Source organism: Macaca nemestrina, chromosome 6, assembly GCF_043159975.1.
Source record: "Macaca nemestrina isolate mMacNem1 chromosome 6, mMacNem.hap1, whole genome shotgun sequence".
Classification (NCBI taxonomy): domain Eukaryota; kingdom Metazoa; phylum Chordata; class Mammalia; order Primates; family Cercopithecidae; genus Macaca; species Macaca nemestrina.
Genome location: NC_092130.1, coordinates 47,760,014 through 47,775,803, shown reverse-complemented (window position 1 = coordinate 47,775,803; position 15,790 = coordinate 47,760,014). Strand labels below are relative to the sequence as shown.

General features: G+C 47.9%; 2 protein-coding genes across 2 annotated transcripts in view; one reads left to right on the top strand and one right to left on the bottom strand.

Moving 5' to 3' along the window:
- Positions 1 to 6,056: 6,056 nt before the first annotated feature.
- LOC105467168 (interleukin 4) lies at positions 6,057 to 14,545 on the top strand. The gene is made up of 4 exons (XM_011716628.2): positions 6,057 to 6,253; positions 6,526 to 6,573; positions 11,734 to 11,910; positions 14,353 to 14,545. Exons 1-4 carry the CDS (start codon positions 6,119 to 6,121, stop codon positions 14,452 to 14,454), a joined length of 462 nt encoding a protein of 153 aa, XP_011714930.1. The 5' UTR covers positions 6,057 to 6,118; the 3' UTR covers positions 14,455 to 14,545.
- Positions 8,679 to 15,790, bottom strand: part of LOC105467169 (kinesin family member 3A) — a 58,790-nt gene continuing 51,678 nt past the window's right edge. Inside the window, exon 18 of the mRNA XM_071098481.1 lies at positions 8,679 to 8,736. Coding sequence (XP_070954582.1) covers positions 8,694 to 8,736 — 43 coding nt within the window. The 3' untranslated portion in view covers positions 8,679 to 8,693. The remainder of the gene's footprint in view (positions 8,737 to 15,790) is intronic.

Sequence of the window (15,790 nt, the reverse complement as noted above, 5' to 3'; positions counted from 1 at the left end):
CTGCCTCTGTCACGGGTGCCTGCAGTGCTCTGGCTGGGTCCCCTCAGCCCATGCTCCCCTCCTGGGAGCCCTCTCTTCAGTGCCCCCGGGGCCTTCCACTGGCTGTCCCCTGCCTGCACTCACCCCACCCTGCAGCCCCTGCTCCTGGCTAAAGCCGGCTCATCCAACTCTGCTTAAGTGCCCCTCCCTCAGAGAAGTCTCATGTTTTTCCATGACAAAGCCTGTGGGGGTTGGAAAGCACTCTCCTGGGTGCTGACCTGCAGGACTGACAGAAGAGGAGAGAGGTGAGATTCACCTGACTCAAGGACCACAGGAATGGCTGGGACAGCAAGCATCAATGGACGAGGCCCATGGAGACTGGGCTGCATTGCGCGACCTGCATTCCTTTCTCGGAGTTGAGTGCCGCGTTTCTGACTCCTTTGAGGCGAGCATCTGGCGTCTCCAATTAGATGAAGGCTGACAAGCTGTGAAGGGGAGGGCAGCAGACACCATGTACTTGGTCATTCAGACTGGGGGTGTCCTGGAGCAGACTCACGGTGTGGGGGTCAGGTGGGGGTGTCCTGGAGCAGACTCACGGTGTAGGGGGTCGGCAGAGGCAGCAACTTTGGGATCCCCGCACTACAGCCTCAGGGGTGGCTCACCGAGTGGGTCAGGTCTTTAGGGTTCCGGGCCCAGCCTGGAGCCTGCCCCTCCAGCCCTCCTGACATTCTTATAAGCACCTACTTTCCTGCATGAAATCCTTTCCTGACTAAAGCACCCACAGCCGTGTCTGTTCCCTGTAATGAATCCAGATACTAAAGCAGGCGGGCTGCAGTGTGAGGATGGCAACCCACCAGAAACAAGGACGGCAACTCAAAGACGGAGAAGGAGCACATCCAGGAGGAACTTGTGCGGAGGGCCCGTCTGGCCAGATCTCCACTGCCCTGTCCAGACTTGGGCTTGCCTAATAGATGAAGCATCATCAGTCATTCCAGCAACTCAAGATATGAGCTGTCATCATCATCACAGCACTCACTGTGTGCCAGGCACTATTCTAAATACTTGAAAACTTTAGTGTATTCATTCCTCAGAGCAACTTCAGGAGACAGGGACAGCTATGACCTCCATTTCACAGATGAGGCTGAGTAGCGCGCCCAACGTCACACAGCCAGGAGGCACAGCAGCCAGGCCTGACAGACCACCTGGGCCCAGCGTCCACTCTCTTAGCCACCGTGTGCTACAGCAGCCTCTGTTAACAGACGCCCTTTCTGGATGACCCATGCCAAGTACTTTCCATGGAACCGCTCACTTGCTCCTCACAAGGAAGAGTCACATTATTCCCATTTCACAGGTGAGAAAACCGAGACCCAGAGAGAGTTAATGATCTATCCATGGTCACAGAGTTGACAAGGGCTCGTTTGCTGGACTCCTAAGCCAGTGCTCATAACTGCTACGTTCCAGGGCCTGAAGGGAAAACTCTGCATCCACAGAGGAGCCAGCGCCGGTTCTCAGCTCTCACACAGAGAAGGGGAAGGGGCCTGTGACCCACACACCCAGAGACAGCACAGTCTTCAACCTCCCTCCTGAACTTTGGTGCCCGTCCCACCACACCCTACCAAGACACTGCCCATGGCCCTGCAGGCTCGGAGACTCCTTCGCAGTGGTTGTGGTGGAGATCACTGCCCTCCTCTGTCATTGCCCTGACAATGCAGGCACCCACCTTCCCCATCTCTACCCACGTGCCGCACCTGCCATGGTGCTGTCCCTGCAGGTGAGGATGGCCCATCCCCCACTTCTGCCCTCTGGGGAGACTCCTGGTCACTCTCGAATGTTCTGGACAGTTTATCCTTTCACCTTTGGCCCCACTCCACCATTGACACAAACAAAACAAGCTGGATTCTGCTTCTGAGCTAAAGCTGCCCACCTAATATTCCCTTTTCACTCACCAGCTCTGCCCTCAGAGCCTCAAGCCCAGGTTCTGCCCATTAGTGGGTGCTTAGAAAAACACCAGCTGGACACAGAAATGGCTGTTCCACTGCCCGCCAGACACTCCAGAATCCTGCCCTCCCCACCAGCTCCCCTTCTGCACCCCCGACTCTCCTTGAGAACCTGTTTGGCAGAAGCCCTCCAGCAAGTCTGCAGCTTGACGAGCTCCCTCCTGTGTTAACTGGAACCGCTGCTCTACTTCATTCCACATAATAGTTCATCGGATTCAAAGTCCCCACCTGCCTTGGAAGCAACCACCTGCCCTTCTCATAACTCTCCCCCAGTGTGTGCAGCGAAGAACCAACTTTACCCAAGAAGTCTGGCCTTTGTCCTAGCTCTTGGGAGGTCCCACCAGCTACAAACCCTTGGAGTAAAGAATGTGGCTAGTCCTTGTCACCAGTTCCCAGGAGGTAGCCCCAAATTCCTAGGGATTTCCCAAGTGATAGGAGTATCTTATTATTCATGGTGGACCCTGAGAGTTTATGGCAGTGAAGTGACTCATGGTGGGCCCTAGGTAGTTTTTGCTGACAATATGACCATGGAGGGGCTGGCCACGCCACTGAGGTTTTGTGATATCAGCCTGGCCTCCTGGAAGGGAATCTGGAAGATGAGTTCAACCCAGTGGCCAGTGATTCCATTAACCACACCTACATGATGAGACTTAAAAACTCTGGACCCCAAAGCTCAAGTGAGCCTACATGCTTGGAAATACTCAGCATTTTGTCACACGTCAAAGTGCTGAGCAGGTGATGCCTCTGATGCCACAGGGGGAAGACAATGAGAGTTTTGTGTTTGGGCCTCTCCTCCATCTCGCCCCTGTGTCTCCTCTTTTGGCTGGTTCTGATTTGAATGCTTTTGTTATGATAAAACTGTGGCCTTATGTACAGCACTCTCCTGAGTTCTGTCAGTTATCCTAGTGAATTCTGGAACCTGAGGGATAGTGGAAACTCCCAGATTTGCAGCCAGTCAGTCAGCAGTGAGGGTGGGCTGGGGACCCCTGAATGTGCAGCTGGCAACCGAAGTGAGGGCAGTGTTGTGGGGGACCATACCCCTCACCTGTGAGGTGTGGCTCATCACAGGTGCTTTGGCATCTGAAGCCACTGCATTTAGTTTGGTAACTCTGCTACCCAGTCCCAATGGAAGGATCCTAAATATGGTCTAAGGACCTTCCTGATAAAATTATCCAGATTCTCTCCTTCACAGAACTTGAGGCACTGCGATAAGATCCAAAACTATATATACACAGTGGAATACTACACAGCCTTAAAAAAGAAGGAAACCCTGTCATTCACCACAACATGGATGAACCTGTAGGACATTATGCTAAGTGAAAAAAGTCAGACACAGATAGACAAATACCACATGATCTCACACATATGTGAAATCAAAAAAAGTCACACTCAGGGAGGCAGAGAGTAGGATGATGGTCACCAGGGGCTGGGAGGGTGGTGATCAGGAAGATGTTGGTCAAAGGATATAAAATTTCAGTTGGGAGGAATAAGTTCAAGAGAGCCACTGTACAACATGGTGACAACAGTTGATAACAATGTTTTGTATACTTAAAAATCATGAAGAGAGGCCAGGTGCAGTGGCTCACCCCTGTAATCCCAGCACTTCGGGAGGCCAAGGTGGGTAGATCACCTGAGGTCAGGAGTTCGAGACCAGCCTGGCCAACATGGTGAAACCCTGTCTCTATTAAAAATACAAAAATTAGCTGGGCATGGTGGCAGGCACCTGTAATCCCAGCTACTCGGGAGGCTGAGGCAGGAGAATCGCTTGAACCCAGGAGGCGGAGGTTGCAGTGAGCCGAGATCGCGCCATCACACTCCAGTCTGGGCAACAGAGTGAAACTCCACCTCAAAATAAGTAAACACATAAATCACAAAGACAGTAGGTTTTAAATGTTCTTACCAACAATAAATATGTGAAGTACTGTATAATTAGCTTGATGTAGCAATTCCATAACATCTGCACATTTTAAAACATTATATCATACAGCTGAAATATATAGGCAATATTTATTTGTCAATTTAATAATAATAATGAGGGAAGAAAAGATCCAAAACAGAGGCAAAACCTTGGCCAGGCATGGTGGTTCATGCCTATAATCCCAGCACTTTGGGAGGCTGAGGTGGGTGGATCATTTTGAGGCCAGGACTTTGACACCAGCCTGCCCAACATGGTGAAACCCGGTCTCTACTTAAAAAAAAAATAAATAAATAAATACAGATATTAGCCAGGCGTGGTGGCATATGCCTGTAATCCCAGCTACTCGGGAAGCTGAGGCTGGAGGATGCCTTGAGCCCAGGAGTTCAAGGCTGCAGTAAGCTATGATCACCACTGCACTCCAGCCTGGGTGACAGAGTGTGGCGGCCGGGGGAGTGGGGGAGGGGGTCGGTGGGGGTGGAAGAGAGGCAAAACTTTAGCAACACACATTTTTAGATGATCTTCCAGAAGAAATTCATAGGGAGGCCCAGGCACGGTGGCTCATGCCTGTAATCCCAACACTTTGGGAGACCGAGGCGGGCGGATCACGAGGTCAGGAGATCAAGACCACCCTGGCTAACATGGTGAAACCCCATCTCTACAAAAAATTAGCCAGACGTGGTGGCGAGTGCCTGTAGTCCCAGCAACTCGAGAGGCTGAGGCAGGAGAATGGTGTGAACCCAGGAGGCAGAGCTTGGAGTGAGCTGAGATTGCGCCACTGCACTCCAGCCTGGGTGACAGAGCGAGACTGTCTCAAAAAAAAAAAAAAAAAGGAAATTCATAGTGAAAAGAAGGTCAGAGACGAAGGGAAGGGAAGGTTCCGGGAGAAAAGCAGGGGACAGGCAGGGCCCAATAATCCTGCTGCCCATGAGCCCTTACTGGGAGGCTGGGTGGGCTGTGCACAGGGCCCAGGCACCTGAGTGAATGGCGGGATCCTTACGTTCACGGCTGGGGTGAGGCAATGAGCACCTTATTGTGTCCACATGAATTCAATAAAAAACAAGCAGGGCGGGTGGTGGGGCACTGACAAGGAGAGCTGATTTGTAAGTTGATAAGACTGTAGCTCTTTTTCCTAATTAGCTGAGGATATGTTTAGGTTCCATTCAAAAAGTGGGCATTCCTGGCCAGGCATGGTGGCTCACACCTGTAATCTCGGAGCTTTGGGAGACCGAGGTAGGAGGATCACTTGAGCCCAGGAATTTGAGATGAGCCTAGGCAACATAGTGAGACTCTTATCTCTACCAAAAAATAAAAATAAAAATTAGCCAGGCATGGTGTGGTGGCACGCACCTGCTACTCGGGGGGGCTGAAGTGGGAGGATCACTTGAGCCTGGGAGGTCGAGGCTGCAGTGAGCCCTGATCACAACACTGCATTCCAGCCTGGGTGACAGAGTGAGACCCTGTCTCAGAAAAAAAAAAAAAAAAAAAAAAAGTTATTCCTGAAACCTCAGAATAGACTTACCTTGCCAAGGGCTTCCTTATGGGTAAGAACCTTATGGACCTGCTGGGACCCAAACTAGGCCTCACCTGATGTGGCCTGTCCTTCTCCAAACACCTAAACTTGGGAGAACATTGTCCCCCAGTGCTGGGGCAGGAGAGTCTGCCTGTTATTCTCCCTCTACGCAGAGAAAGAGCCCCAGATCAGCTTTTCCACGACAGGACAGTTTCCAAGATACCACCTGTACTTGGAAGAAGCCAGGTTAAAATACTTTTCAAGTCAAACTTTCTTGATATTACTCTATCTTTCCCCAGGAGGACTGCATTACAACAAATTCGGACACCTGTGGCCTCTCCCTTCTATGCAAAGCAAAAAGCCAGCAGCAGCCCCAAGCTGATAAGATTAATCTAAAGAGCAAATTATGGTGTAATTTCCTATGCTGAAACTTTGTAGTTAATTTTTTTTAAAAAGGTTTCATTTTCCTATTGGTCTGATTTCACAGGAACATTTTACCTGTTTGTGAGGCATTTTTTCTCCTGGAAGAGAGGTGCTGATTGGCCCCAAGTGACTGACAATCTGGTGTAACGAAAATTTCCAATGTAAACTCATTTTCCCTCGGTTTCAGCAATTTTAAATCTATATATAGAGATATCTTTGTCAGCATTGCATCGTTAGCTTCTCCTGATAAACTAATTGTCTCACATTGTCATTGCAAATTGACACCTATTAATGGGTCTCACCTCCCAACTGCTTCCCCCTCTGTTCTTCCTGCTAGCATGTGCCGGCAACTTTGCCCACGGACACAACTGCCATATCGCCTTACGGGAGATCATCGAAACTCTGAACAGCCTCACAGAGCAGAAGGTGAGTACCTATCTGGCACCATCTCTCCAGATGTTCTGGTGATGCTGTCAGTATTTCTATGCCATGAAAACGTTAACAGTTGCTAGAGAAGTTGGAACTGGTGGTTGGTGGCAGCCCGGGGCACACAGCCAGGCTTCCCCTGTCACTCTTTTTTCTGAGGGTTTGTAGGAAGTTTCCTCAGTTGGAGGGAGTGAGAGATGCTCATCAAGGACTGCTCTGTCCAGTTGGAGGTTAACTCTGTCTCTTGCTCTCTCATTTCTGCCTGGACCAAGACTCTGTGCACCAAGTTGACCATAACGGACATCCTTGCTGCCTCCAAGGTAAGAAGCCGTCCCACGGTCTGTTTTAGCAAATGGGGAGATCCATCCCCAAGTGTCTGAATAAGAAACTTGTCTAATGGAAAACAAGCGGGCCCAAATTAACTCTAAGGTGTTAGATGTTTTCAAAGAACGAGAAGTCTGATTTTTACTCTTAAGTGTGTTTTGGTCTTTCTGGTTTCACTTGATTTAGATGTGTAATAGAAAGCTTACATGCTATAGTCCTGACTCAGATCCTGGTCAAAGAAAAGCCCTCTTGGGTTTTACTTAGCTTTGGCATAGTGCCTGGAACGTAGGAGGCACTCAATAAATGCCTGTTGAATGGGAGAATTTTTCTGGCCCATACATTTCTGAAAAACCAAATACTCTCACAGAAACAGATATTGAGATGACAGGTTGAGGGAGCTTTCATTTTGTCTAAGAGACTTCCTATGGCAACAGAAAAGGTATCACCAGAGCCCCTCCTCTTCCACAGCCTGGCCACCTAACAGCCCTCTGGGTTCCAGGGCTGGCGGTCCAGGGCTCCTCAGCTTGCTCTGGCGGGCCGAATTCCCGTCCAGCTCGGTCCGGAACCATCCTGCTGGGCAGCGTCCAGCACATCCCTGCTTCCGGTTGCCTGGGCACCTCGCCTCTCTGCCTCCTGTGCTGCCTCACCCCCACCCCTCTATCTGTAGTGGGAGGAGATAGATTTGACAGCTGATAGTGCATTTTCTCTGACAAACACATGACTACAGCCGTATCAATAGTTTTGTGCATTTCAGTTCCTGTTTTCATGGAAACACACAGCTGAGAATGAAAGCCCCAAAGCCTCAATTTCACAGTGGTCTCCTAACTACTGCTTTCCATGCGAACTAGGGGGATAATTTGGCCAGCAGTGAAGCCCTGTGTGTTGGGCAGGGTCACGCCCTGGCACCCAGGCCATAGAACAGGGCCCATCCTGCTTCATGAGGGAAACTGCTCTTCGGGCCTTTATCTAGACTATCTCATTCATTAAACGTTATCCCAGGAGTTCAATACAGGATGAGATTCCCGAAGGGTAAATCCACACTTTGTTTTTTTTTTCTTTTGAGATAGGGTCTTGCTCTGTCACCCAGGCTAGAGTGCAGTGGTGCGATTTCAGCTCACAGCAGCCTCCACCTCCCAGGCTCAAGCTAACCTCCCACCTCAGCCTCCCAAGTAACTGGGATGACAGGTCTGCGCCACCACGCCTGGCTAACTTTTGTATTTTTGTTGTAAAGATGGGGTCTTGCCATTTCATTTTGCCCAGGCTTGTCTTGAACTTCTGAGCTCAAGCAATCCATCCACCTCGGCCTCCCAAAGTGCTGGGATTAGCCACTGCACCTGGACAACAGTTTGTGTGTGTGTGTGTGTGTGTGTGTGTGTATGTACACAAAATTTCTAAGTCCTTCCAACCGAGATGGCTCCTACTAGAAGCCAAGAGTCCACCGGGTTGAGCACTGGGTCTCTGGAGGCCCTGTGGCACTGCTGAGAAGGCTCTAACAAAGCCAAGGGAAGGGCCACCTCACTAGAAGTCAGGCCTGGAGGAAGGGTGAGGGTTGAGGGCCTGGAGGTGAGACTGCCTATGGTTTTAGACCCCGCTCTGCCACTGACAGCTGTGTGGCTGGCCTTCGGCACATCTTCACACCTCTCTGCACCTCAGTTTCCACGTGTGAAGATACGAAAGTGATTCTGAAGGTGATTGCAAGGTTGATTGGAATCCAGTTCTTGAGTTAGTGGAAAGTGTTATTGTGAGATGATATAACCCTGATTAAAAGCAAGGACACGTTGCAGAGAAGCGATGATTCTAAGAAGGAGGTGCCCAGGTTGGAAAGGATCAAACCCTCCAGGATGCTGAGCCTGGGGCTATCCATCTGGGCTGTTTCTGGAAGACCTCCAGGTGCAGGCGAGGACACCACTGCCCTCCCGTCCTTAACTCCCCTCTTCACTCAGTCCTCACTCACCTCCCTCTCACACACACAGACATCTCCTAGAACAATCCCCACTGCCTGCCTTTACTCTTACCTGTCTCATTCGCCTTCCCCAAACTTCATCCTCCTGGAGTTCTCAATCTCACTCTTCTACTCTTTTCTTCCCCTCGAAGATTCAGCACTGCTTATTACATGTTAAGATATTTCAGAACAGTGAAATGTTGCTATTTTCAAAAACCTACAAAGGTGGTATGCAGAGGAAAAGGTACTTCTTTGTGTTCCCAAAGAAAACATCTTTCCAAAATCCAGCCTATTGATTTTATTTCTTCGGGGGGAACAAGAATTTTAGTATCTCTAAGTTGGGTAGCATTCTACTCTTGGCAGTTGCTGGAAAGAAGGCACTGATCTAGGTCCTGGGCTTCATAGGTAACACCTGTTGGGGTGTCTATGAAGTCAAGGCTGTCTGAGGAACAGCAAAGTGGGAAGAAGCAAGCTGGCTGGTCGATGAAGGGTTTCTTGGGTGGACAAGTAGATGGAGCTATTTCCTACTTACCAAAGAGAGCTAAAGTTCATAATTCTACAGAGAGTTCCATAATGAACCTCAAATATCTCTGTTTTTTAAAAGAGTTTCTCATATAGAGCACTAGCTGACTACCCTGGGCAGGATGGGAGATTATGAATGCAGTGCCAGTCGGGCTGGATTTGTATGGTCCTCAGTGAGGCTGGTCAAGAACCAAGTCAGAACTCTCACAGAGTCACTGCCACAGAAGAAATCTCCTAAGTGGCTGTTTCCTGACATCCCCGGGAGGGACACACCTCCTTCTCAGTCACTCCCTAAGCAGTTCTGAACAGTGAGGTCAGCCAGGCTGTCAAAGTGCACTCCCTGAGCCACTGGCAGACACACTCAGCAGCCGGAGCTAGACAGGCAGGTAGAAGGAGTCCAGGGTCACAGCAGGGATGGAGTGTCGCCCCCTCGCTGCGATACCAGAGCAACTAAAACGTAAAGGCCTTGCACTAAAGCTGCCCTTAGGATGTATTCTTTTAAAGTTTTTCCATTTAATGCAGACTCTTTTCGATTCTTATTTTATCCTTGTTTCCTTTAGAAAGTCCTTTGAAAAATATCTTTAGAGGATTTTTTCCTATACTATGTGGCCATATATGGGTCAAAATTAAGTTTAATTTCCAGGCTCCAAGCCAGCATTTCAGAAAAATCTCACCAAGGTTTGTGGGAAAAGAAGCAAAGGCTTTTTGGCCTTCTTGAAGCTCACTGTTCCCTCTGCAGCAGCATGCATGTCTGCCCACCTCCAGACACTCAGGTAGCATGTGCCGCCCCCCACCAGCCCCTGTGTCCCTCCACCTCGACTCGCCCACAAAGCACAGAGAGGTCTGTTTCTTGGCTCCAAGAGCCCAGAAATACTGACACACTCTTATATTTCCAACTAGAATCAGGAACCAGGAGTGACTCTCAGTCAGTTCATTAAGTAAATGTCTTTCCAATCGCTCTGCCCATGGGACGTCACGCCCCACAGAGGAAAGGGGAAGCTTCCGTAGCCTGGGATTCTGGTGCCTCAATCTGGGTCTAGATCTTCCTGAAAAAAAACGTTAAAATATGAACTGCATTCCTAGAATGTAGCCTATATAAATAAGAGATGAACACAAAGATTTATATAGTTTACTCACTGCCACTTATTTACAGAAAGAGAAAGCTGCTGTAAATAAGGCAAATTACAATTGTAAAGGGGCCTGACAAATGACAGCACCACTATGCAATACGTTTCTATGCAGCTCTCAAACCCATGTTCTCAAATACCACCGAAGGGCTTAGGAAATGCTTATAGTATATGCAAAGGGTAAAAAAGTTACAAAACAGTATCAACAGTTGATCCCTATTTTAAAAAGTGTTTTTTAAAGTGTGATGATATTTACCAAAATATTAACAGCAGTAGTTACCTCTGGCTGATGGGATGAGTGAATGTACTTTTGTTGAATATATAATTACCTTTATAGTAAATACACGTTACCTTGATCATCAGAAAAAAAAATGTAACCATAAGAACTTGAAAGCTGCTTGGACAGTGCTGCTGATAGAAATCCCTGAGGATCTTGTCACTGTTCTGATTCAGAGGGTCTGGGTGGGGCAGGGGTGGTCTGAGATTCTGTATTCTAAGAAGCTCCCAGTGATGTCCATGATTCTGGTCATGGACCACACTTTTGAGTAGCAAGGGACCAGAGCATGTCGGGGGAGAGGCTGGGGATAGCTTTATCTCAACTGGATAAAGGAACTAGGCTCAAGCTAAGAACCCTCTCCAAGTTCTGCATCTTTGTTCTTCAGTGAAAAATGAGAGGACAGACCAGTTCAGACCGAGACAAAATCCCTCTCCTGGGTTCCCAATGACTTGTCTCCCTGTGTGTCCATTCCCTTCTCTAAGGTTAAGGGCCCCAGGAAGAGCCATGTGGCCAGACCCTCACAGTTGCCAGCATTTCAGGGAGATTCTCACTCTGCACCATTTGGGGCCAAAAGGCCCCTTACAGAAACTCTGCCCAACGCTCAGCTCAATGGCACCTGCTCCCAGAGCCTCCCCTGATCTCCCAGGACACCTTTCCCCAATCTGTACACTTATCTCTTGCTGCCTGGGGTAATGTCTTAGCTCCTCACTTGGACCATGTGCTGCTCTCCTCTCCCATGGGGAGGACCAAACGGATAGTGCTGCCCAAAGCAGCAGAGTCCAGGCCAAAGGATGTGCCCTCATTTATTCAACAGGCATGCAGGATTTCCAGGGAAAGCTGGATTTTAAAACCTTTGGGAACGAGAGCAGAACCTGACTGAGAGCTCATGTGGGCACTGTCCATAGCAGAATAGCTCATGGGGTATAGAGATACGGACGCGGAACGTGGGCTGTAGCGATAGATAGTCCTGCATTCTAGTCCCCACTGTGCCCTTTCCTTGCGGGGTGGCTTTATTCAGGTACCCTTTCAGCAAAATCCTCCAAGAGAAAAGAAACTGGGGGGTTCTGGGGAGAAGGCTGCTGCGTTTGCAATTGGGAGAGGTTGTTGACAGAGGTTTGTGTCTGTGGCAAGCAGCCTTCCTTCAGTGGAATACTTGAAGACAGGTCTGTAGTTGAGCAAACTCACCTCCATTTGTCCCTCTGGAAAGAAGAAATCAAGAGGAAAAAATCTCTTTCCCATCCTCCAAATGGAGCTGGCACATGGCTATCTGTGGCATTTGTCTTTCCAGAACACAACTGAGAAGGAAACCTTCTGCAGGGCTGCGACTGTGCTCCGGCAGTTCTACAGCCACCATGAGAAAGACACTCGCTGCCTGGGTGCGACTGCACAGCAGTTCCACAGGCACAAGCAGCTGATCCGATTCCTGAAACGGCTCGACAGGAACCTCTGGGGCCTGGCGGGCTTGGTAAGCTGCACTGTATTCCTAGCAAGCTGGCAGCATGGCTCCTGGTGGACAGCAGCCTCACTTCTAAACACTCCTCCTTAGGAGCTGCAGCACCCTTGGTCAACCCATTCATTCATTCACTCATTCACTAAGTATTTGTTGAAGTTCCGTAAGTGCTGGGTGCGGTTCTAGGTGCTGAGGACGTGTCACTAAAGACACGCAGGCCAAGTCCCTGTTCTCGTGGGATGTTCTAGTGGGAGAGTTAGAAAAACAAACATGTAAAATGATGCCCAGTAGTGATACGTGCTACAAAGAAAAACATAGGAATAAAGAACATAAGGGTTATGGGGGAGGGGGCTGACTTAGGAGCTGGTGACATTATCTGAGCAGATATTTGAATTAAGTGAGGGAGCAGGCCACATGACTAACTGGGGAGAGACCATTCCAGGCAGAAGGAGGAGCTATGCAAAGGCCTTAGGATGGAAATGAACTTCCTGTATTTGAAGACCAGTAGGAAGGCCAGTGTGGCTGGATCACAGTGAGTGAGGGGGAGTTTCTAGGACAGCAGATCACACAAGGCCTTGAGATTCCACCACGAGTATGGCAGGGAACACCTGCAGAGCTTTGGGCAGGGCAAAGACTGTACGATCTGATTTACGTGATTTAAAAGGGTCAGTCTGGCTACTGTGTGGTAAATAGGCTGAAAGGGGGAGGCATAGAAGCAAGATGGCCTGTTGGGAGGCAGTAAACCAGGCTAGAGATGATGGTGGCATGGACAGGATGGGAACAGTGAATAGATTTGGGATATGACTAAAAATAAAACCAGAAAGATTTGCTGACAGATCAGTTGTAAGGGGTAAGATACAGGGGAGGAAAAGATGACCTCTTCGTTCCTGCCTAAACCCCTCTGGCGATGGTTGGTACCGTTTATAGAGCGATGGAAGACTGGGGGCAAGGCAGGGCTGGAGGTTAAGCAGAAGATCAAGAGTTCAATTTTGTACATTGTACATGTAAGGTGGCTGTTGGACAGCCAAGTGAAGATGTTGAGAAGATGGTTAGAAAAGTCTGGAACTTAGGGGAGAGGTCAGAACTTGCAGTACAAAAAGGAGAGTCCTTAGATAGATGCTATTGAAAGTCTGAATGACAGAAAGGGAGAGATCAAAGGACTGAGCCTGAGATCAACACATGGAGGTCAGGAGAGGAGGATCCAGTAAAGGCGCCTGAGACTCCTCAGACCAGTGAGGCAGGAGAACACTGGAGAGTGGGCGGTATCCCAGGAGGCCGGTGAGGACACTCACGGAGGGAGGGTCGACTGTTTCAAATGTACTGAAAGGTCAGGTCAGGTAAGGACTGAGAAAGGCCCCTGGGTTTGACTGATGGAGGTCATGGGTGAGGCTGATGTAAATGGAGAAGCAGGAAGGAAAGTCCAGCTGGAGTGGGCTCACCGAGGATGGGGCGATGAGAGAAGCCAAAGAAGGAACAGTGAGGGCAGAACACTCTTTGAAGGTGTTTAGCTATAAGGCTGCAGAAAAACTGAACCATGGCTGCAGGGCAGTTATGGAGTGAGGGAAGCTTTTTTAAGGTGGGGTGTATACCCAGCATGCTAATGCACCTGGGGGAACGGTCTGGTGGAGTAGGGAGAACTGAAGAGAGGAGAAGGAGGAGGAATCATTAGAGGGCAGAAGTCCTTGTGGCCCAGAGTGGGTGTTATCTAATATCGAGTGGAGGAATTAATTGGCTTTAGAAGAGAACAAGGACATGTATCCCTTCTTTGGGCCTATCACCTTGTAGACAATGGGATAGGTCATGGGATAGGAACTTGGCACAACACATGTTCTCTTTTAATTCTCTCCATTATCTTATGAAGCAGGCAAGTAGGCAAACAATTGTCCCGACTTTAAAAATAAACTGAAGCTTTTATAAATTAAGTAGTACGTTCTCAGCAATACAATTAATAAATGGTAGAGCTGAGATTCAAACTGAAGCAGTGGCCTGGGGGTAGCATCTGGAACCCTTCCCACCTTTAGGGCTGCTGTGCTGCAGTGCTGCTGTTTAATGACAGGAGGGCCACATGACTGAATCTCTCTCAGCAGTCCAGGCAGCCATGCAGAAGGCCCAGTAGAGCACGGGCAGGTCTGAGCCAGCACCTTCAAGTTCTACCCTCTGAGCAAGCACCTAGCTGTGACACACCTCTCCAGAGACTGCACTCCCCGCCGCCCTGCCCACCGCAAAAGCAGATAGGTAATGGTATACAGTAACCATTTCTAGAAGTGTAAGTAGTATGCACCCAAAACAGGCAACACCTGCTGGCCTAGTGATAGAGACGACTCCCAGTCAGGCTAGACTGGAGGCCTTGGTTTGGTAAGTGTTCAGGTGGCAAGTACCAGAGTAGGCTTGATCAAGTAGGCAGGCAGGCAAGACAAATGCTTACCAATGCAAGCTAATTAAATGCTTCTTTTGTAGAACTCCTGTCCTGTGAAGGAAGCCAGCCAGAGTACGTTGGAAGACTTCTTGGAAAGGCTAAAGACGATCATGAAAGAGAAATATTCAAAGTGTCGGAGCTGAATATTTTAATTTATGAGTTTTTAATAGCTTTATTTTTAAAATATTTATATATTTATAACTCATCATAAAATAAAGTATATATAGAATCTAACAGCAATGGCATTTAAAGTATTGGCTATGTTTACTTGACAAATGAAATCATGGTTTGCAACTTTTAGGGAAATCAATTTAATTTACCAAGAGACTATAAATGCTGTGGGAGCAAAACAGGAAAGACCACTTCCCCCTCAAGGAGCTCCCTCTCGAGTTAGGGATATAATGCACAAGATAATTAAAGAATACAAGGCCACACTAGATGTAAATAAGACACTGTGGGTCCATGAGTGCTACGGATTACCATATATTTCTGAACAGAAAAGGTATCAACTGGATGTCTAAAATGTTCTTCCCCCATTGGCACAAGGATTGTTATACTGAGTCTACAGAAAAAAAGAAGTAATCCTTAGTACACCACATGGCTCTACAGTGAATGATATTTAAAGTCGTAATAATGTAAATTATCTTGACTCTCAAGTCTTAGAACCAACCAATAGACAAAGCACAGAAGACTTGATGATGATTAGAGAACAGACTACAAATTGCTATCCATGGAACAATATAAGAGCTATAGCTGGAAAAAGCTGGGAGGGGAAAGCAGAAGAAAAGAAAGAGAGGTGGGCACTGCTATCTCCAGCTTGCATGGAGAAGGGGGAGTTAAATAACACTGTCTACGGTGGATGGAACAAGAACACAAGGCTTAGGGATTTATCAAAATTACAAAGGTAATAGAAGAATGAAAAATAATTTACTATAAAAATTTGGAAGAGGTAGAATAAATTAGGTAAATTTTCTTTCTTCAATAGGGGAATAAATATACGATATCTAACATTGATAAAGCAAAAAACAGTTGGTAAAAGTGGTCATAGATTGACAGTTGTTGCAGCTGGGGATGTGTACAGGGGGTTGATTATACTATTCTGCTTTTATACATAATTGAAAGTTTTCATAATAAAAAGAAAAAATAATGAATGAATCAAGAAATCTTTGGAATTATAATGATAGTCATGGAAAAACTAAAAACAAAAAGGAAGATGGTTTGCTGGGAATGGGACTTGGACTAAGGAGGGGTGAAACAGGGCTGGAGACTTTTGGCTTTCCATTGTAAGTGTGTGTGTGTGTTACCACGTGCATAAATGAAGTTTTTTCATTAAAGAAGAAATAACATTTAAAAGACAATAAGTGTTGCTGAAGACGTAGAAAAATTGGAACCCTCCTACATTGCTGGAGTGATTGAAAAATGGTGTAGTCACTTTGAAAAACAATTGGCAGTTCCTCAAAAGGATAAAATAGTTTATGA

What these genes read in the sequence shown, in the direction of transcription:
- LOC105467168 (XM_011716628.2), top strand. Translation starts at nt 6,119, where the DNA reads ATGGGTCTCACCTCCCAACTGCTTCCCCCTCTGTTCTTCCTGCTAGCA. An exon ending in ACAGCCTCACAGAGCAGAAG is followed by an intron (nt 6,254 to 6,525) that starts GTGAGTACCTAT and finishes GCCTGGACCAAG; the next exon opens with ACTCTGTGCACCAAGTTGAC. An exon ending in ACATCCTTGCTGCCTCCAAG is followed by an intron (nt 6,574 to 11,733) that starts GTAAGAAGCCGT and finishes TTGTCTTTCCAG; the next exon opens with AACACAACTGAGAAGGAAAC.